Raw genomic sequence first — 22,798 nt, forward strand, 5'->3', positions numbered from 1 at the left:
CCATTTATAGGAGAGTTACATTAGGTCCAAATGACCTGTTTGGAAAATTACATAGAGACAATAAAACGCTCTTGTGATACCTTTTGCCTTCATTCAGGCTGCTTATCAATTAAATCAAATTCGCTTAATAAGCAAAAAGCCCCAAACCATTTCAATAGTGTTATTTTAAAGCTTAGTCTTAAACAGAAAAACTTCAGAAGTGTAAGAAAACAAGTAGGAAAGTATAAATCAGCTGTGCTAACGGAGCTGCTGGCTTTTTATGAAAATATTTTCTTGTCTTCAATGAAATTTTCCGTTTTTCTACTGACCTTCTATTACAAGAACTATTGGTCGTTTTTATACCCTCAGTCTTATGGATAACGAGGGAATGAATATACACTTTGATGTACCTCATGGAAATAACGATTTTAGACCCCACATACATATGTTCAGACGAAATCCGTTAACATTTGTCCATAAAATTGTGCGCGACAACTCTGGAATGAATCAACCCATTTCGTCCAAAATTTCGTGTTTGTACTTCGAATATGGACTATATCAGTCCACTCCTTCCGGTACCTCCCACACAACATTTTAACATTAGTCGGAAAAGTGTAGTTTAATGACATATCTCGGATCGATTTTACTTTTTTCGCCGTATGTTGCGACGATTCAATTTTTCCTAGGGCGCAGGTTCATACTTCCTCAGATAATGGGTCAAAAAACCTCATCGGCACCAACTAAAATAACTGATGAGCAAGATAATTTAAGATTGGTTGTCCGTTTTGGTGGCTGAGATTTTGCACATCGTAAAATTTCTTCCAAACGTACATCACGTTCTAAGAGTATCTATATCATACGTTCAAAAAAGGGCCACACAAATCTGTAAACCCCCTAAATACGTGGGCCGTTTTAGAAGTTAAACTAAAATTGGACAAAATATTAGGAGATCCAAAGTTTGGACCAAATTGGTTGCCTCGTTCAAGAGATATCGTGCATACAATTTTAGTGAAATTTTTTTGATATTAGGAGGAAGTACCGAATGTTGTGGACCGGTATTACCCATCTTCGAACTGAAAGTAAGTTTGGACAAAATATGAGAGTTATCGGTCTCTCCAGCCACTACATATGGTGTCATAGGGGTTTTTACAACTTTCGAGCTGTTTTCTCAAGAAGTATGGACTTGTCCCTGAAAAGCTTTCGTCGTCGTAATTGAGGCAGCAAATGAAAGTTGTTTCAACAGAAATCGAAGTGATTCGAGAGAGGGTCTTAAGGTGTACTTGTCCGAAATTTTTTGTGGGAGGTACCCGAAAGAATGGACAAATAATGGTATTCGAACCTGATCTATATTTGGTAGATATTTTAAGATGTATAAAGTATGGACCAAATAGATCACTCCCTACAAGAGTTATAGTGCGCACAATTTGTGCGAACATTTTTGGCTTATATTCGAACTTAAACTAAGTTTGGACACAATATTACGAAGGCCAAATTTTGGACGGAATAGAGAGTTATCTTGCGCTCTAACCACTACACAGGGTGTCACAGGGGTTTTTTGCACCTTTCAGGCTATTTTCTCATGAAGTATGGACTTGCCTCTGATGAAACTTGTACCGTCTTATGGGGGCAGTGATTACAAGTTACAACAAAAATCAAAGGAGGTACTGGAAGGAGTGGATCGATTGAGACCTAATCTAAGTCTCGTAGAAATTTCACGATGTGCGAAGAATGGACCACATCGGTTACTCCCTTCAAGAGTTATCGTGCGCCCGAATTTTCCGAACATTTTCCAAATTTTGTGGGGGAGGTACCGGAAGGAGTGGACCGATATAACACATCTTCGATCTTGAACTAAGTTTGGACAAAATATTACGAAATCCAACTTCTGGACCGAATCGGCTGATCTGTTCGAGAGTTATCGTGCGCTCCTGCCAGCCAGACAGACGGACGGACATGGCTAAATCAACTCCAAATTGTCTAAAACGGATTTCAAACACACTTGGGGTCTAAAACCATTATTTCAATGAAATATTGGTAGTTCCTTTGAACATTTATTGTTATTTTTATACCCTCCACCATAGTATGGAGGGTATATTAAGTTTGTCATTCCGTTTGTAACACATCGAACTAATCATTTGCGACCCTATAAAGTATATATATTCTTGATCAGGATAAAATTCTAAGACGATCTAGCCATGTCCGTCTGTCTGTCCGTCTGTCCGTCTGTTGTAATCACTCTAGCGTCCGCAATAACTGAGATAGAGTGCTGAAATTTTGCACCCGAGGGTCTTTTTTCCATAGGCAGGTTAAGTTCGAAGATGGGCTATATCGGTCCACTTTTTGGTATAGCCCCCATATAACGGTACCTCCGGATTTTTAGGTATTTTGACGTTCTACGCCATATTTTCAGACCGAATTAGCTATAATTTGGCAATTAGGGTTCCTAGTGATCAACAAACTTATATCCCAAAGGATATGGGCATATGTCCATGTTTTGGTATAGTCCCCATATAACGGTACCTCCCGATTTTCGGTATTTTGAGAATTTTAGCCACAATCTTTAACCGAACTATCTGCAATTTGACATTTGAGGTTCTCAGTGGTCATGAAACATCTCCACGAAACATCGTCAACATAGGTCCGTGTTTTGGTACAGCCCCCATATAACGGTACCTCCCGATTTTCGGTATTTTGAGAATTTTAGCTAAAATTTTTAACCGAACTAGCTGTAATTTGCCATTTGAGGTTCTCAGTGGTCATGAAACATCCCCACCAAACATCATCAACATAGGTCCATGTTTTGGTATAGCCCTCATATAACGGTACCTCCCAATTTTCGGTATTTTGAGAATTTTAGCTACAGTTTTTAACCGAAATAGCCGTAATTTGACATTTGAAGTTCTCAGTGGTCATAAAACATCTCCAACGAAACATCGTCAACATAGGTCCATGTTTTGGTATACCCCCATATAACGGTAACTCCCGATTTTCGGTATTTTGAGAATTTTAGCTGCAATTTTTAACGGAACTAGCTGTAATGATCGGTATTTTGAGAATTTTAGCTACAATTTTGTCTATTCAAAAATAATCGTCAATATAGGTCAATGTTTTGGTATATCCCCCTATATAACAGTACCTCCCGATTTTCGGGAATTTTCAGTGGTCACGAAATTTCTTCACTAAAATTCGTCAACAAGGGTCCATTTTTGAGGGTCTACATTGTTTTGATGAAACTACCCTCTATTTGACTCTTGAAGTTCCCTGCAGCTATAAAAATTTTCCGCCAAAAAATTTAAAGATAGGTTGACTCTTTGATATAGCCCCGTAGGTGGTACCTTTCACCTAGCTGAAAACATTTTTTTAGATTAGATTAGATAACACTGTGCAACAAAATGGAGGTGAAAGTCTGGGGCACGGAAAATTACTCTTGGGGAAGAAAGGCCTTGGTGAGTATATTATGAACCCCGAAGGACAAATTTTTGTTAGAGACCCTGTGGGCCATCAGGAATTAGCGTTATATCTTTGTTCACTGTTGCTTAAGTGCTCTACAAAAACAACAAACAAAGATATAATGCTAATTCATGATGGCTTACAGGGTCTCTTGAAAAAACTTCATCACGCCATAACGCGGAAGTTCGACTCACGGCGCATCTGTCCTTCGGGGTTTTAATATACACACACCAAAGGGCTTTCATCTCCAAAAGGAATTATCTCTGCCCCAACATTTGTATTCACAGTGTAATTTAAGCAATAGTGGGAGACAGTAGGAGTCTATCCATTGTCGAAAAGTTGTTCCACCTAAAATTGTAAAAGGACCCTAATTATTCCATTTTAATTAAGACTATTATAAAAAGTTCGGCCCGGCCGAACTTAACCACTTTTTACTTGTTATTATTATTATTTTTGCATGCACAACTAGAGATACCACCTTCATGAAAATTTTGTTACATTTTCCTTTAGCATTATCTCCAGCTGAGCGAGCATTAAAAGAAAATTCTGAATCTGTGTACATTTTTACATGTTGGCATTTGTGAGGCCATCAACCTTAAACTTTCTCATAATAATATGAGGCCGAGGAAATGTTTCGAATAGAAAATAATCACAAAAGCAATTGCAGAACTTAAGATATAAAGATTAAAGATTATAGTTTGTTAAGATAGTACGCACGAACTCGGGTGAGTGGGGCTTATCAAAACACATGTGCGTCTACCGTAACTTCAAATTTTGTTAAAAGGTAATTGCTGGGGTCGGGGGTGGTTAACTTCACTATAATAATTTGTGGTTTTTTACATTAATTGTTTAAACAAAAACAAATCAATAACATATTTCACTTGTTTTTCTTGTTATTGCTGTTTAGCCCAAATATGACTCCAAGGATATTGATGAAGATGACGAGCAGTTGGTGGCCAATGAATGGGCTGGCATACCATTTACCATTGATAATGAAACTGGTGAGTGTTTTATTTCTTATATTTAATTTGAAGGGACATATTAGTAATTGAAATAAATATTTCTTGGAATTTCGTTTGATTTTCCAAAGATTAGTTCAATTCTTACGCATGGCCAATGAAAACATAACTAAAAATTTCATAATACTAATAACAAAATGTTGAAAACACAACAAATATTCTCAACTGCAAAATAATTAAAGCCATAATAAGCAAAATAAATTGTTTTGTTGATGGGACATTTTACAGCTGGTGTGGGGGGAATAGCACCAGCCCGAAAAGCTAATCTTATCTTTCAAACAAAAACAAGCAGACGAAGAAAAGAAAACAGAAAATAAAGTATGCGACGTAAAATGGCAAAATGTAGAAAAGGCGCTAAAAAGATCATCATTTGTTTAATAAGTAGAAAAAAACTATTTCACTCGGAACATGGAAACTAGGTCCCGAGTGAGGAACATTTTAACTAAAATATATTTTTAGCAAAGCTATTTACATACATTGTTGAAAAAAAGATAAGCTAATATTGTTTGAATAGCAAACATGATATTTACATGTAGATTTTTCCTACACGATATTGTAGTGCTGGAAATATGAATACCCGTCGAACTCTCATGTCATTCCACGAGGCTAACGAGGGTATAAACACTTTGATACGACCAAAAATGTGCCTCAACAAAATAATGGGTTTATACTCCAAGTATGTTTGGACGAAAACTGTATCAGACAATTTGGCGTCGATTTAGCCATGTCCGTTCGTCTATCTGTCTGTTTGGCTGGCTCGAGCGACGATAACTCTCGAACAAAGTAACCGATTGGATCCAAAATTTGGCGTTCGTAATATTTTGTCCAAACTTATTTTGCCAAAACTTTAAATTCGCACAAAGGTCATATCGGTCAATTACTTCCGGTATATAGACCTTTTCTGACAGAAATGGTCCTTCTATTGACCCTTTATGAAAGTAAGGGTTCTTCTGTAGACCGTTTCTGACAAAGGGTGATTCTATAGAGCCATTCTGACAGAAAGGGTCCTTTTATAGACCCTTTGTGACAGAAAGGATGCTTCTACAGACAGTTTCTGAAAGAAACAGTGCTACTATAGACCCTTTCTGAAAGTAAGGGTGCTTCTGTAGACCCTTACTGACAGAAAGGGTGCTTCTATAGACCCTTCTTGACAGCAACGGCCCTTCTATAGACCTTTTCTGAAAGTAAGGGTGCTTCTATAGACCTTTTCTGAAAGTAAGGGTGCTTCTATAGACCCTTTCTGAAAGTAAGGGTGCTTCTGTATACCCTTACTGAAAGAAATTGTGCTTCTATAGACCCTTCTTGACAGAAAGGGTCCTCCTATAGACCCTTTCTGAAAGTAAGGGTGCTTCTGTAGACCCTTTCTGAAAGTAAGAGTGCTTCTAAAGACCCTTTCTAACATATCGAGTGCTTCTATAGACCCCTCTTGACAGAAAGGGTCCTTCTATCAAACCTTTGTGAAAGAAAGGGTGCTTCTGTTGATCCTTTCTGACAGAAAGTGTGCTTCTATAGACCCTTTCTGATTTAATGGGTACTTCTATAGACCCTTTCTGACAGAAATGGTCCTTCTATAAACCCTTTCTGAAAGATAGGGTGCTTCTGTAGACCCTTTCTGACGAAGGGTGATCCTATAGAGTCATTCTGACAGAAAGGGTGCTTCTACAGACCGTTTCTGAAAAAGATGGTGCACCTATAGACCATTTCTGAAAGAAAGGGTGCTTCTGTAGGTGCTTCTGAAAGTGCTTCTATAGACCCTTTCTGAAAGAGGCTGCTTCTGTAGACCCTTCTTGACAGCAAGGGTCCTTCTATAGACCGTTTCTGAAAGAAACAGTGCTTCTATAGACCATTTATGAGGAAGAGGTTGCTTCTATAGTCTCTTTCTGAAAGAAAGGCTGCTTCTATAGACCCTTACTGACAGAAAGGGTGCTTCTATAGACCCTTTTTGACAGCAAGGGTCCTTCTATAGACCCTTTCTGAAAGTAAGAGTGCTTCTATTGACCCTTTCTGAAAGTCAGGGTGCTTCTGTATACCCTTACTGACAGAAATTTTGCTTCTATAGACCCTTCTTGACAGAAAGGGTCCTTTTTTTGGTCGAGGAAAAAATCTTCGGAAGACTCTGGCTACCTGGTTTATGGTTTCTCCAGGTGTGAAAGTAGGGGTGCTTCTGTATACCCTTACTGACAGAAATTGTGCTTCTATAGACCCTTACTGACAGAAAAGGTGCTTCTATAGACCCTTTTTGACAGAAAGGGTGCTTTTATATACCCTTTTTGACAGAAAGGGGCTTCTATAGACCCTTTTTGACAGAAAGGGTGCTTCTATAGACTCTTTTTGACAGAAAGGGTGCTTCTATAGACCCTTTTTGACAGAAAGGGTGCTTCTATAGACCCTTTTTGACAGAAAGGGTGCTTCTATAGACCCTTTCTGACAGAAAAGGCCCTTCTATAGACTCTTTCTGAAAGTAAGTGTGCTTCCGTAGACCCTTTCTGACAGAAAAGGCCCTTCTATAGACTCTTTCTGAAAGTAAGTGTGCTTCCGTAGACCCTTTCTGACAGAAAAGGCCCTTCTATAGACTCTTTCTGAAAGTAAGTGTGCTTCTGCAGACCTTTTCTGACTGAAAAGGTGCTTCTATAGACCCTTCTTGCCAGCGAGGGTCCTTCTATAGACCCTTTCTGAAAGTAAGGCTGCTTCTGCAGACCCTTTCTGATAGAAAGGGTGTTTCTATAGACCCTTTCTGATAGTAAGGGTGCTTCTGTAGACCCTTACTGACAGAAAGAGTGCTGCTTCTGCAGACCCTTTCAGACAGAAAGGGTGCTTCTATAGACCCTTTCAGACAGAAAGGGTGCTTCTATAGACCCTTTCAGACAGAAAGGGTGCTTCTATAGACCCTTTCAGACAGAAAGGGTGCTTCTATAGACCCTTTCAGACAGGAAGGGTGCTTCTATAGACCCTTTCAGACAGAAAGGGTGCTTCTGTAGACCCTTACTGACAGAAAAGGTGCTTCTATAGACCCTTCTTGGCAGCGAGGGTCCTTCTATAGACCCTTCTTGGCAGCGAGGGTCCTTCTATAGACCCTTTCTTAAAGTAAGGCTGCTTCTGCAGACAATTTCTGACAGAAAGGGTGCTTCTATAGACCCTTTCTGAAAGTAAGGGTGCTTCTGTAGACCCTTACTGACAGAACGGGTGCTTCTATAGACCCTTACTGACAGAAAGGGTGCTTCTATAGACCCTTTTTGACAGAAAGGGTGCTTCTATAGACCCTTTTTGACAGAAAGGGTGCTTCTATAGGCCCTTTCTGAAAGAATGGGTGCACCTATAGACCATTTCTGAAAGAAAGGGTGCACCTATAGACCATTTCTGAAAGAAAGTGTGCTTCTGTAGGCCCTTTCTGAAAAAGGTGCTTCTATAGACCCTTTCTGAAAAAAGGTGTTTCTGTAGACCCTTTCTGAAAAAGGGTGCTTCTGTAGACCCTTTCTGAAAAAGGGTGCTTCTGTAGACCCTTTCTGACAGAAAGGGTGCTTCTGAAGACACTTTCTGAAAGAAAGGGTGCTTCTACAGACCCTTTCTGCAAAAAAGTGATTCTATAGACCCTTTCTGCAAAAAAGTGATTCTATAGACCCTTTTTGAAAGAGAGTTTGCCTTTCTGAAAAAAAGGATGCTTCTATAAACACTTTCTGAAAGAAAGGGTGCTTCTAAAGACCCTTTCTGAAAGAAACGGTGCTTTTATAGACCCTTTCTGAAAGAAACGGTGATTCTATAGACCTTTTCTGAAAGAAACGGTGCTTCTATAGACCTTTTCTGAAAAAAAGAATACTTCAATAGACCACTTCTGAAAAAAGGGTGCTTCTATAGACCCTTTCTGAAAAAGAGGGTGCTTCTATAGACCGTTTCTGAAAGTAAGGGTGCTTCTGTAGACCCTTTCTGAAAGTAGTGGTGCTTCTCTAGACCATTTCTGACAGAAAGGGTGTTTCTATAGAGCCTTTTTGACGGAAAGGGTCCTTCTATAGACCCTTTCTGAAAGTAAGGGTGCTTCTGTAGACCCTTTCTGACAGAAAGGGTGCTTCTATAGACCCCCTATCTCAAAGAAAGGAATCAATAAATAAATTCAATTTAGAAATTAAAAATCAAAAGATGTTCCAAATAAAATCTACGAATTTCGTATACCATCAAAATTATTTTCCTATAGAGGAACCTCATATATTAGACTTGCCTAAATAATTGATATTTAAAAAAAAAAATATTTTTTTTTTTTCATTTTTTGTTACAAATTTCATCCATCTACCCTCCATTTTATATTCGTTTATAAGTAACCAATTAAAAGCCCCACGCGTAGAACTTCATGAAAATAAATGTATCCATCCATCTTTGTTTCTTCCCCCTCCACTACTGGGTGACAGTTTTCATTTTCTTACGTATTTTGCCAACCCTTACTTCCTCAATCGAGTGTTTGCATATAAAATTTCAGAGAATTTAATCAACAAAGTTTTCCTTTCAAATTTTTATACCCTCCACCATAGGATGGGGGTATATTAAGTTTGTCACTACGTTTGTAACTACTCGAAATAATCATTGTAGACCCCACAAAGTTTATATATTCTTGATCAGCGTGCAATTCTACATCGATATAGCCATGTCCGTCCGTCTGTCCGTCTGTGGAAATCACTCTAGCGTCCGAACGGATTGACGTAGGTTTATGAAATTTTGGGAAAATGTGTTATATTTACGTAGGACTTTTGGTATTGAAAGCGGGCTATGTAGGTCCACGCTTTCGTATAGCCCCCATACAAAATGACGCGTGACGCGTCGTCGTTTTAAGGAATTTTTAAGATATTTGGCCAATTTTACCACCAAATTGGTTGTAATTTGGTACTTTGTGTCTTCAGAGGCCAAAAAATATTCCTACCAAAGTTGGGTTATATAGGTCCACGTTTTGGTATAGCCCCCATATAAGGCCCCATATAAAGTACGCGTCATTTTAATATATTTTGAATGTATTAGACCCATTTGACCACAGAATTGGTTGTAATTTGGTATTTTGTGTCTTCAGAGACCAGAAAACATTCCTACCAAAGTTGGGTTATATAGGTCCACGTTTTGGTATAGTCCCCACATAAGACCCCTTATAAAGTACGCGTCATTTTAATATATTTTGAATGTATTAGACCCATTTGACCAAAGAATCGGTTGTAACTTTGTATTTTGTGTTTCCAGAGGCTAAGAAACATTTCTACCATAAAATGTTTATATAGGTCCACGTGTTGATATAGCCCCCATAATACAATATCTCCCGATTTTCGATATTCTGAACGTTTTAGCCTCATGATCACACCGATATGGCTGAAATTTGGTATTTAGTCTTCTTTAGGCGTATAAAACTTTCCCCCAGAAATTTGTAGGTATAGGTCCACGCCATCATATAGCCCCCATAGAACGATACCTTCCGAATTTCGGTATTTTGAAGGTTGTGGCCACATTAATCCACCGAAATAGCTGAAATTTGTGGTGGAGGGTATGAAAAGTTCTGCCCGGCCGAACTTAACGCTTTTCTTACTTGTTCTTTTTGTCGTCTCAATATTTCATTTTTATACTTTCATGACATGATTAATTTATTTTTTCTTCTACTTCGAAAGAAGTTCTTGTCTTTCTTCTCACTCTTTGTATGCGTCTTCAAGAAACATGACAGTTTTAGTTGACAGGCTTTTTAATAGAAATGAAAAAAACAACAACGAACAATGGAGGCACAATGTCATTAATAATAAGAAAGGAGGACAAGAAGAAGCAGAATGTGAGGAGGCAGTATAGATGAAGTATATGGAGGTTATCATGAACGGCGATTCCCAGTGAATTTTTTCACATTTTCCCTTACGTTGCAACGGCGGAAAGACGAAACTCAAGGGGAAATTTCATTCATGATAACCCCCTATATGTATACATTATATGTACATATATCAGGTTAGCATATTCTAGATTTCCTATACAAAATATTAAACTTCTCTCATATCAATAAGTGTTCTCCGATTCATACTAAACCTAATATTTATAGCCGAGTCCGAAAGGCTTGAAGAGAAGTGAAATACACAGGAATATTCGCCAACATTAAACTGAATGCATTTATGCAAGCTTTGAACATGTGAAATTGTCTGACTTGGAAATCGAACCCGGGTATTCAATGTGCAATGCAGATGTGCTTACCCTGACGCCCAACAAAAGATATTAGCCTTTAAAATTGATGAAATATTGAAGGGCTTAAAATATATGTTCCTCATATCTTGGACTTACTGAATTATTTTCAAAATATCAGTGAAATAGATTTTTTCGGAACTACTATAGGTCCTCCTCCTCTTCTCATAATAGTATGTCTCAACACTGTTTGAGGAATTTTGGCCCCCTTTGACCCCATTATCAATATCTAATTTCAATACGCAATAGTATAAATCTCATGCTGAAAAAAAATAATTTATTTCTTCCCATTTAATTTCTTCACTTTGCTTTCCCCCTTCTGAGCTCCTTTCCTGATGTTATAATAAAACCTTCATTTTTCTTACACTTCGCCCTTTTGTTTACGTGATCCATGACAGTTGCCATTATTAAAGATTTTTTTTCGTCGTTTTGGTTGGAGCTCAAAGTTTTTCCATTTAATCCATTTTCTCATTATCAGAAGCCGTTACAAACAGCAGCAGCAGTGGCAGCACAACTAACTACAGTTGGCATGTTATATATATGTATAACACCCCATCAAGATTTAGCGTGAATTTTTACTGATTAACATAAGAAAAATGTGGTACAGCAAATAATGTAAAACGAGGTGGGAGGGTATGATAAGTTTGGGGAAATAAAAGTGTTGAGACTTTTTAGCGTATATAGTCAGACCTCCAGAAGGTCTTTTAATAGATGGCCACATGGAAAAGTTTCTGACATTAAGGCCAAATGGTTTTCGTATAGAAGAGCAAACAACATACGCTCATAGAACCCAAAGTGTCTTCTAAAAGAAGACGATCTGGTATTTTTAATGCCACATTCTGAACCTTTATTCTTACAAAAGACCTCTTCTTTTCAAACGCAGATCAAATGGTATTCAGGCATAGTTTCATTTTATTAGACATAATCCTATCTTCTCTTCGAAGACCATTCTGTATTCTTATATAACACTATAGAATATATTATGGAAGTTTTTCATAGTAAACTCTCTTAGAAGACGAGAAATTTTCCATACAAAAATAATCGCCTTAGACAAGGCCATAAGATATTTATATAGAAGACCATAAAGAGTTCTAATGGAAGATCACAAGGTTTTTTATAATAGACCTGAATGATGACCAGAAGATATTCCTTCTAACATAAAACGAAAAGGATCCGAATGATATCCCATATAAAACAAGAAGATCTTCCTAAAGAAGTGCTGAGAGAATTTCCCTGTACAGTGAGAAGGTCTTAATATAGAACAACAGAAAGTATTTACATAGAACACCACAAGGTCTTCCAGAAAGAATTCTCAGACATCCTTTACCGTAAAAAACCGTAAAATCTTCTGTTCGAAGAGAAAAAGGTCTTCGTACAGTTGAGCACAAAGTATATAAAGTATATAAAGAAAGAAAATGTCTGCCTCTAGAAAACAAGAAGTTCTTCCCATTGAAGTCCTGAAAGACTTTACATATAAGACGAGAAGATTTTCTCATAGAAGGTATACCCATGAAACACCAAACAACTTCAATTAGAAGACAGTAAGGTATCCTTATAAAAAACCTAAACATCTTCGTAGTGAATATTGCATGGTTTGCTCATAGAAACTCAGAAATTCTTTCCGTAGAAGACAAATAAGGTAAGGTTTCGTATAAAATACCTTTAGGTATTTTTATATAATACCGAAGAATTTCCCATAGAATAGCTGTAGATTTTCTCATAAAACCCCAGAAGAAAAGATCTTCTCATAGAAAACGTGAAAATTGTCTTTTAGAAGACTTGAAGGTCTTGTAACAGAAGGCTTGAAATTTTTGTCAAAGAAGACATTAAGGTCTTCTCCTAGATGCCTTGAATGTTTTCTCATACGAGACAAAAAGGTTTGCTTTTAGAAGACATAAAGGATTTGTCATAGAAAACACGACAGCTTTTTCATAGAAGAATTAAAGGTGATGTCATAAAGGCTTGAAGGTCTTGTCATAGACGACTTGAAAGACTTGTTATAGAAGACTTAAAGGACTTGTTATAGAACACTTGAAAGTCTTGTCAGAGAAGGCATGTCGACCTTGTCATATAAGTTTTGAATGTCTTCTCATAGAATACATAAAGGTCTTGTCATATATGTGAGTCTTGAATTAATGAGGAGGTCTTCTTATAGAAAACTTGTAGATCTTCGCATAGAAGTCTTGAAGGTCTGCTCGTAGAAGACTTGAATATCTTCCCATAGAAGATTTTGTCCTACAAATCGTAAAGGTCTTCTTATAGAAGACTTGAAAGTCTTGTCATAAAATACTGTAACGGCAACTTGAAGATTTTTCCTAGGTCTTCTCATAGAAGGCTTGAATGTCTTATCATAACTTGAAGGTCTTCTCATAGAAGACTTAGAGGTGATGTCATAGAAGACTTGATGGTCTTGTCATAGAAGACTTGAAAGACTTGTTATTGAACACTTGAAAGTCTTGTCATAGAAGACATATCGACCCTGTCAGTTTTGAATGTCTTCTAATAGAAGCCTTGAAGTTCTTGTCATGAAACACTTGCAGGTCTTTTTATAGAAGATCTGAAAGTAAGACTTACATATCTTGTCATATAAGTCTTGAAGTTCTTCTTATGCACGACTTCAAAGTCTTATCAGAAGTCAGAAGATACGAAGATACTGTCATAGGAGACGTGAAGGTGTTGTCATAGAAAACTTAAAAGTCTTGTCATAGAAGACTGAAAGGTCTTGTCATACAGAAGACTAACAGGTCTTCTCATAGACGACTTGAAGATCTTCTCATAGAAAGCACGACGGTCTTGTTATAGTAGACTTCAATGTCTTCTATTGTCATAGAATACATAAATGTCTTGTCATAGAAGACTTGAATGTTTTGTCTTAGAAGAGTTAAAGTCCTTCTCATAGAAGACTTGGAAGTCTTGAAGGTCTTCTCATAGAATACATGAAGGTCTTGTCATATATGTAAGTCTTGAATAAAAGAGGAGGTCTTCTTATAGAATACTTGTAGGTCTTCGCATGGACGTCTTGAAGGTCTGCTCATAGAAGACTTGAATATCTTCTCTTAGAAGATTTGAAGACTTTGCCCTACAGGTCTTATAGGTCTTCTTATAGAAGACTAAATATCTGTAGCGAAAAGTATGGGTTAAAGATCAACATCCCAAAAACTAAATATATGATTATATCCAAATCCAGAAACGAAGAAACAACCGAATTACAAATAAATAATGTACATATAGATAGAGTACAGACTTTTAAATATCTCGGCGTCAAAATAAATGAAAACTGGGATAACACAAAAGAAATACGATGCAGAATAGAAATGGCGAGAGGTGCATTTTTCAAATACAAAAATGTCTTATGCAGTCATGACATAAACATGGAAACAAAAATTCGATTTGTTAAAACTTATGTCTGGTCGGTCTTGCTGTACGCCTCAGAAGTATGGACGCTAAAAGCCGTTGACATAAAGAAACTAGAATCTTTTGAAACGTGGATTTATCGACGTATCCTAAAAATCCCATGGACACATTTGATACCCAATTCAGTAGTTCTGACAAGGGTAAATCGAGAACGTGAACTGATTACAACAATAAAAAGAAGAAAAGTGTCATATCTTGGACATATAATGAGGAACCGAAAATACAAGCTGCTCCAAACCATAATCGGTGGAACGATAGAAGGGAAGCCATCCAGAGGACGGAAAGAAACATCATGGATTGACAATATTCTGAAATGGACCGGCATTGAAAATTTCTCATTCCTACTGAGTGAAGCCAGAAATAGAGAAGCTTTTATGGAGATCACGAATAATATATGAATATACCTTAAAATTTGTAACAAATAATGATATATAATTGTATTGGTCGCTTATATTCGGAGATCGAATATGCAAATAAAGAAGAAGAAGATAGAAGACTTGAAAGTCTTGAAGATTTTGACATAGGCAACTTGAAGATCTTCCCCTAGGTCTTCGCATATAAGGCTTGAATTTTTCTCATAGAGGATTTTAAGTTCTTCTTCTAGAACTTGAAAGTCCTCTTATAGAAGACTTAGAGGTAATGTCATAGAAGACTTGATGGTCTTGTCATAGACGACTTGAAAGACCTGAAAGTCTTGCCATAGAAGACATGTCGACATTGGCAGTTTTGAATGTCTTCTCATAGAAGTATTGAAGGTCTTGTCATAAAAGACTTTTTATAGAAAATCTGAAAGTAAGACTTAAATATCTTGTCATATATGTCTTGAAGTTCTTCTTATGCACGACTTCAATGTCTTGTAACAGAAGATTCGAAGGTCCTGTCATATAAGACTTGAAATAGAAAGTCTTGTCATAGAGCACTTCAAAGACTTGTCATAGAAGACATGAAAGTCTTGAATGACTTCTCATAGAAGTCTTGAAAGCTTGTCATGGAAAAATTAAAAGTCTAGTCATAGACTAGATCCTTCCCCTTGAAGATCAGTAGATCTACAAACAATGTCAATTGGTCTTCTCGTGGAAACTGTTAAGTTTTCTAATAGAAGAACTCTAGAGACCCATGGGATATGATACTTACTCTAAACGTTGGGATGGCTATTTTTGAATCCAATTTAATGGGATCGTTGGAGCGTCAACATTTTTGTGCAAATCACACCTTCATTGACGTCTTCGTGTCCTCCAACAAATTTTAATGATTCTTACCTAATTGATCTACATGGGCAATTGCAAAAAACTTTCTGCATTAATATTTATAACACCTTTGGAAAAAAACACATTTATTGACCTCTTTGGATCACACAACAAATCAACAAAAAAATCCCAACTTATTGCCTTCGATGGCAACTCCACAAAGTCTCTCTTAAATCAAATTTGTTGGGTCCAACTAAAATTTCTGTTTATCCACTTAAATGGCCTCAACGGGATCTTCAAAAATTCATAAAATCGAAGGAAGTCAGCGAACCAAACCATACATACATATTGTTATGGAATTAGGCTTAACTTAACCCCGTGTAGATGTTGTTTTGAAGCCCGATACGATTTCTTCCAAATAAAACAACAATTCTTTAGATTAGGGTTCTACAATGCTTTATTATCTTTCCTTTATTTACTCGTACACGACTTCACTTTACTTAGCACACAGTTTGTCTCTACTTAAGAACACAGCTCTATTTTACTTCTTAATTCGTACTTCTTTTATAGCTGACGGTTTTAGTTCGCGATCTGATTTACAATCCATCACTCATCTGTTATTCTCCCGTATTTATACTCTCTCGCTGAGACATAGACTGTTATATAATCCTCAATCTAAGATATTATACAATGGTCAAACGAAATGACAATCAATTCGCAAACAGACGGATGAATGTAGACGACAAATGAGGCAGTGGTAGTAAATACGAGAGAGTAGAAGGATTACGAATGATTGATTGCACAATGTAGAACACTGATGTGCAGAAATGCTCTGCCTCACACACAAAAGTGTAAAAAATACATGAGTCTCTCGCAATTTGCCCTTCAGTGATGTAGAAGAATAATTAAGCTGTATGATTAAAAACAAATGTGGGAGAGCATCCAACAAAAACAATTGCAAGATAAACATGGAAAATAGTGAGTTAAATTCTATACAGTAGTTGTTGTTGTAAAACTAATTCAAATGAAGTAAATGTTTACTAAAAGTGTACGTTAAGATTCAAATTTATAAATTTACGGAAATTCACCTAAATTAAATTAAATCTACCAATTATATTCGTAACAATCAATATGTTTTCACAAACATCAGCGAAGGGTCTATGGAGATTTCTCTCATATCAATGAGTACACCCCCCGATTCGTATTAAGCACAGTGATGCGAGACCCAGTTTTTATCGCCAAGTTCGAACGGGGTATCTGAAGGCAACACCAGTAAAGAAGTTTTACAAGACTGAAATACTCAGGAAACGTCGCCAACATTACGCTGAGGGGCTTATTTGCCCCGGTTGAAAATGTGATGTTGGCTGACCCGAAAATCGAACCCAAAGGATACTCTGCATAATTTCACCTCCCTCGTTTCCCCTTATAAATATATTGTAAAACTTCGTACATATGTTTAGCAACTCTATGTGGCATATTAAAACGACACAAACACGTAAGAAGCTATTACCACCGGCATCTAGCACAAACATATCGAGCAGCAGCAGCAGGAGACTATAAGCACGAGTGGTAAAAAGTTTTTTTATTTCTTCTTTTTTCATGCTTTGAGAAATGATCAGAGCATGATTTGCCAGAAATTTGAAGAAAATAAAAATCTAAATTGTATTGTGTGTACTACTACTGCTTGCTGCTACTACCACGGCCGCCATACTTCCTCCCCAAACCGCCCTGCTTTAGATGGATATGGAATTTAATCAAAGAAGAACTCAAAGCCAATAGGCCCTTTGCAATGTAACATGCCTTGGTAGTGGCATACATAATGGGGTGTTGTATTTGCCAGTTGGTGGTAGTTAAGTTAGGTTTGATTGCCTATATCAGAAAAAAAGCCCAAAAACACATGCTGCTGCCTTATAGTCACGATGTACATAGTGGCCATATTACCCCACATTGTGTGCCAAGTAAACTTTGATTAGTTGTTTTCCATTCGTTTTTTTTTTTTCTACTCCTATCTGGGAAGTTTTGCCATAGGACGACGATAAAGAGAAAAAAGTTTACTTTCTTTTGTGTGGCTTATTTTCCTTTGTTGGCCATATCATACCATCATCCATCCACCCCCTCACCCAAAAGCAAGCTTTACTGTAATTCTTTCCCGGTAATGGTATCCCATCTAATAAAACATATTGTGTATGTGTACAAATGAATGTATCCCGATATCAGTTTTAGATCGTTTATTTTATGGCATGTTTGGCTGGCTAAATGTCAAACTGCTGGCCTGTCAGTTAAAATAAGAAAACGCACATTTGTGTTTATCTTGTGGATTTATCGTTTAGCCAGCCATATCCATTACCCCCCAAAATAAACACCAATATACACATACATATATCGTATACACCTAATATTGTATTTTCTTGTGTACATAAAAAATAAATAGGATATTTATGTAACATGTTTGTATAAATAAGTTTTTCTCTGTTCGTTTTATGTCACGAATAAGGATAAATGTTTTCTTTGATTATTTGTTTGGTAAGACGAGGTGTGAGGAGTGTTTGTAAGACATATTTTATAAGAAAATAGGCCAAATAAATCCTCTTATAGGGGAACAGAAAAACTTCTTCTAGCTGACCCAAGGTTTTTTAAAGTACCTCCCCCACAATAGTTTGAAAATGTTCGGAAAATTTGTGCGTACGATAACACTTGAAGGGAGTAACCGATTTGGTCCATACATTGCACGTCGTGAAATGTCTACCAGGCTTAGATTAGGTTCCAGGACCTGCTCTCGAATCGCTATGATTTTTGTTGTAACAGCTTGTATTCACTGCCCCAACCATGCGACGGTACAAGTTTCATCAGGGGCAAGTCCATACTTCCTGAGAAAATAGCCTGAAATGTGCAAAAAAAACTTATAACACCGTGTGTAGTGGTAGATGGTCCACTGAGGGCATGATAGGCACCCTGACAAGTTTGAATTTTTCCCCAATGCTTATCACATAATCCCTGGGACCAAATTGGACCCGCAAAGCTTACCAAAGACCGACCTATCGAGTTATGTGTACGAGTAGTCAACAAGGTTTCATTATCTGCACCCCTCCGCTGCCGGCTAGGGACTTGAGGACCTTGTTCCTACTTTTCAGTTTGTCGCACATAGCTGCGGCATGCGCGGACGCCGTGAACGTAGTGTCGAATTGACTCCTGGAATTCTAGGGCAGTTTTTGGTCGGAATTCTGCTACCATCGATCACGACATACAACTCTCTTCTCTTGGAGCCGCATAGCTTACCAAAGATCGACCTATCGCACCCCAAGTGCTGCCGGCTAGGGACTTGAAGACTTTGTTCCTTCTTTTCAATTTGTCGCAGATAGCTGCGGCATGCGCGGAAAACGTGAACATAGTGTCGAATGTGACCCCTAGAATCTTGGGGCAGTTTGTGGTCGGAATTCTGCTACCATCAACCACGACATTCAACTCTCTTCTATACTGTCCATGAGGTAATTAGAGTGGCCGTAGATTTAGTAGCAGATATCTGCATATTCCTCGCGTGGAAAAAGTTGGTAAGATCGGTTAAATAGAAGTTCAGTCTCTCACAGATGTCCTCAGGTCAGAGGATTGTCCTCAAACAGCGTGGAGTGCCTGACAGTATCAAAGGCTTTTGATAAGTTAAGCGCCACCTTTACTGTTCTGTCACACGGCTTTTCCTGGTTGAGTCCTCGACAAAAATGTGTGGAGATGACGTGCAGCGCTGTTGTCATTCTGTGCTGCTTACGGAATCCATGCTGATGATCGGCAACTGGATAGCTATTTCAGACGCAGGGGAGGACTTAAGCCTCAAGGGCCTTTGCTACAGGTGACAAAAGCGAAATCGGCCTGTACGATTCACTTTTGCCGCATCCATGCCTAGCTTCAGTAGTGGGACCACCCTGCTCATTTTCCAGACTTCGTGAACAATGAGGGTGGCTAGCGACAGGTTGTTTCAGCATTACCATGGAGTTTCCATCAGGGTCCAACGCTTTGGATATTATAGCGTTCCTGATGGCATTCATTGTAAACTGTAGTGTTTCATCCTCGGCAGGAAGAGATCTGATGCGACGTAGTACTCTTCTCTTCGCGCTATCACTCACAGGGTGCTTGACCAACTGTCGATTGAAATAACTTGCGCAGCTCTTCGGTTCAGTGAACGTAACGTTGCCAAACGTTACAGAGATCCTATTTTCCCTCCTTCCAGGGTTCGAGAGTGACTTAACCGTTGCCCACAATTCCAATTTTGCAACTCTTCAGATGATTTAATCACTTGTTCCGCTTATGCTCGTCGATCGGCCTGTTAACTCTCTGGTGAATATATTAGCGTGTGGCTAGAAGTGTAGAACATTTTCGAAGACTATCCCCAGTATTTTTGGATAATTGACTGTGGGTATATTCCGGTAGTCGACGTGATGTTGTGGTATGCAACGTTGTATGCTTTCAAAAGGTCGTTGGTCCTCTGTTTGCCAGATTGTAACAGGAAGGAGCGATGGACTGACGACGATGTCTGTAAAGCTCTGATAGTAATTCTTGTAGATAACTCCTCGTTGATGGAGGTGGCATCGGATTCATCTATCTGGTTAACCATAAACACACCGGATGAATCGTTCGAAAGTTAGGAATTTGTTATCCCCTTGCAGCAAGTGGAAAATGCTCGGGTGATAACTGGCCCCAATGCTATAAAGGGACGGAATATAGTGCTGGACTACTGGCATGGGCACTAGGTGTCCTCTTTGGTGGCTATTAAAATTAAAAAAAAAAAACATACATACTCTTTGGTAGTTTCTAAAAATTTTAAAAAACCATGACTTTTGCCCTCTTTGTTGACTTCTAAAAATCTTAACAAATTCACGCCTTTTCCCCCTTCCTTCCTTCCTGTCCTCTTTGGTGACTTCTGGCATGGGCACTAGGTGTCCTCTTTGGTGGCTATTAAAATTAAAATAATACATTTCCTCTTGGTAGCTTCTAAAAATCTTAAAAATCCATGCCTTTTGTCCTCTTTGGTGACTTCTAAAAATCTTAAAAAACTCCTGTCCTCTTTGGTGACTTCTAAAAATCTTAAAAAGATCCACGCCAACTGTCCCCTCTGCTGACTTCTAAACATCGTTAAAAATCCACGTGCATTGCCCTCTTTGGTGGCCTTTAAAAATATTTGTTTGTCCTCTTGGGATGGCCTTAAAAATCTTTAAAAAAATCAACGATATTGTCCTCTTGGGATTGTCCTAAAAATCCACGTCATTGCCTCCTTGGGATGGTCCTAAAAAATCTTTAAAAATGCACATTTACTTTCCTCTTGTGATAGTCTTCTATGGATAGCCCTAAAAATCTTTAAAAATCTACGTTTATTTTCCTCTTGGGATAGTCATAAAAATATTTAAAAATCCACGTTTTTATTTATTTAAAAATCCGTATATTGTCTTAAATATACGTATGTATGTATGTATGTTTTTAAGTTTTCTGAAGAATACAAAAATTTAAGGAAATGAAATGTAAAAGAAAGTGATATTTTTTCATGTATAAATGACTTGTATTTCTATTAATAATAAAGATAACAATTAAAAAATATAATTGCAAATCATTTAGTCACAAAATGAAAAATCCTTCTAAATGTTCTTTTCACACTACCATGACATTTTCTTTTTCTTTCACTTGAAATCAATGCTCAAAATGTGTGTTAATATCTCAATTCGAATATTACAAAGATATTTCTTTAAAAAAAAAACTAAAATAATTAATAGTTTTTAAGTTTTAGCCAATAATTGTCCTTTTTGTCATGGCCAAGAAGAGAATCCAACATTTTGAACAAAAGCAAAGGTATAAACCCGAATTAAGATGCATTGAAACTACATAATCAATATTTGAAACAAAAATGCAGATGCATTGTGCCACCAGGAACAAAATGGAAACGTGTTTCATAAAAGAAGAAAACTAATTTTCCAATACTACCACCATCACCATCGCCATTCAATATTCCACCCAACAACTATACTACATGTACATTTATTCAGGGGTATTATTAACGATTCCTAAAATGACTTTCATATTTATATTTTTATTATTTCATAGCCAACATTGTGCAGTTTGCTTCATTCGTTTTCTTTCCTACTACAAAAATTACAAAACAATAGGTGGTAGAAATAGTAGCGGCAATCGGCGACGGCTTCTTGGTATTAAGCCAAATTTTTCACATGGAATTTTATCCAGCAGTCAGCCAGCCAGTCAGCTATTCAAACAGTTCGCTTTAATCCGTCGGCTATTTCTCATCTGCAACTTCGTTTTCATTTCTTTGGTCTTTGGGGAATTGAAATATCAAAAAATTTGGATTTCCATTGTTTAAAAGATGGGTATCCATGTTGTGTTGTGCCCCCGTCCTTCCCTTATTCGCCTAACAAAAGCTGGAAATTATTTTTGTTGGCGGCTTATTCAGCATTTTGAATAAAACAAATCGTCATTTATTTTATAAGGCTATCGCCTATCAATATTCAATATTTAATAAATTTTACCATTATTAAGCATAATTTTGTGTGTTACTTCTCAGAACAGTTTTACAGGAAATCCAGGGGATTTGGTGGAAGAATTGAACTGCAGTAGAAGTAATGAAAAGAAATGTTTATTTTATATTTTCCTTTTTTAGTGAATTTTTCTCAGGATTCATTTTGTGATATTTCCTGTTTTGCAATATTTAGGAATTGTTGATTTTTGATGATATTTGACTGACTCACTAAAATCGTGTGACACCAAGTAATGTAATTGAATTGAATCTAGTTTGTCGTGATAGCCTTCGTTGCTATCTTGCTGTTATTGGAAATGGTTGGGTGATGGATGTAGCCATCGTGTAAAAACTCGAAGTTTCTTTTCGAATTTCCCCCCGACCAAACGTTCCGAATTCTGTGACCCGCTTCACACAAAAAGTACTTGTTTCGCAATCGGAAATGGAAACTTGTGCAGAGATTTCGTCCGAATTCCATACGATCTCTGCAAAAATAGTTTAGTAGATATTTATTACATTCTATCTTGGGCGGGTGTTGATTGCATTCATCTTTCACGAAAAAAACGCTTCGAAGATTTAGTAGATTGGTATTCTGTCAGTCTGTCTCAAATTCATAAACTGTCTGTGACGATTCACATGAAAGTTTCCAAAAATTATCCAATGTGTCAAACACTCTCTTTCAATTGTGATCCCGCTGTTCTACAGTATAGTCGTCAACAACAGAATCATCTTATCTGTCCTCAAGGTTTAGAGATGCTAAGAATCTATAGAATATATTTGACATATACCAAAGAATTATTTCATCCAGCTATTTCGGAGGTTTGATCCAAAATTATTCGTTCCAGAAGCCTTCTATAAAATAAAAGCTCCTTGAAGTCCTCTCTGTTTATATTTGCCATATTCAATTAAAGACAACCTTCCAAAGGTCTCCTATTGAAAATGTACTATGAAAAAAGCCTTTCTAAAGGTATGATAAGGAAGAAGACTTTTGGAGTTTTTTTTATGGAAGAAGATCTTCAAAAATTCTCTTAAGGGCTTCCCAAGATATTCTATGGAATAATACC

At 37.3% G+C, this 22,798-nt stretch overlaps 1 protein-coding gene across 18 annotated transcripts in view; it reads left to right on the forward strand.

Annotated features, from left to right (window-relative positions):
* cnc (NFE2 like bZIP transcription factor cap-n-collar) overlaps positions 1–22,798 on the forward strand; it is a 258,184-nt gene that overhangs the window by 134,537 nt on the left and 100,849 nt on the right. For all 18 annotated transcript variants that reach the window (XM_073959460.1, XM_073959457.1, XM_073959458.1 and 15 more), the window contains one exon: positions 4,337–4,430. In XM_073959460.1, the coding sequence (XP_073815561.1) occupies positions 4,337–4,430 (94 nt within the window). The remainder of the gene's footprint in view (positions 1–4,336; positions 4,431–22,798) is intronic.

This window comes from Musca autumnalis, unplaced genomic scaffold (genome assembly GCF_047663935.1).
Source record: "Musca autumnalis isolate F117 unplaced genomic scaffold, ASM4766393v1 scaffold_1, whole genome shotgun sequence".
Classification (NCBI taxonomy): domain Eukaryota; kingdom Metazoa; phylum Arthropoda; class Insecta; order Diptera; family Muscidae; genus Musca; species Musca autumnalis.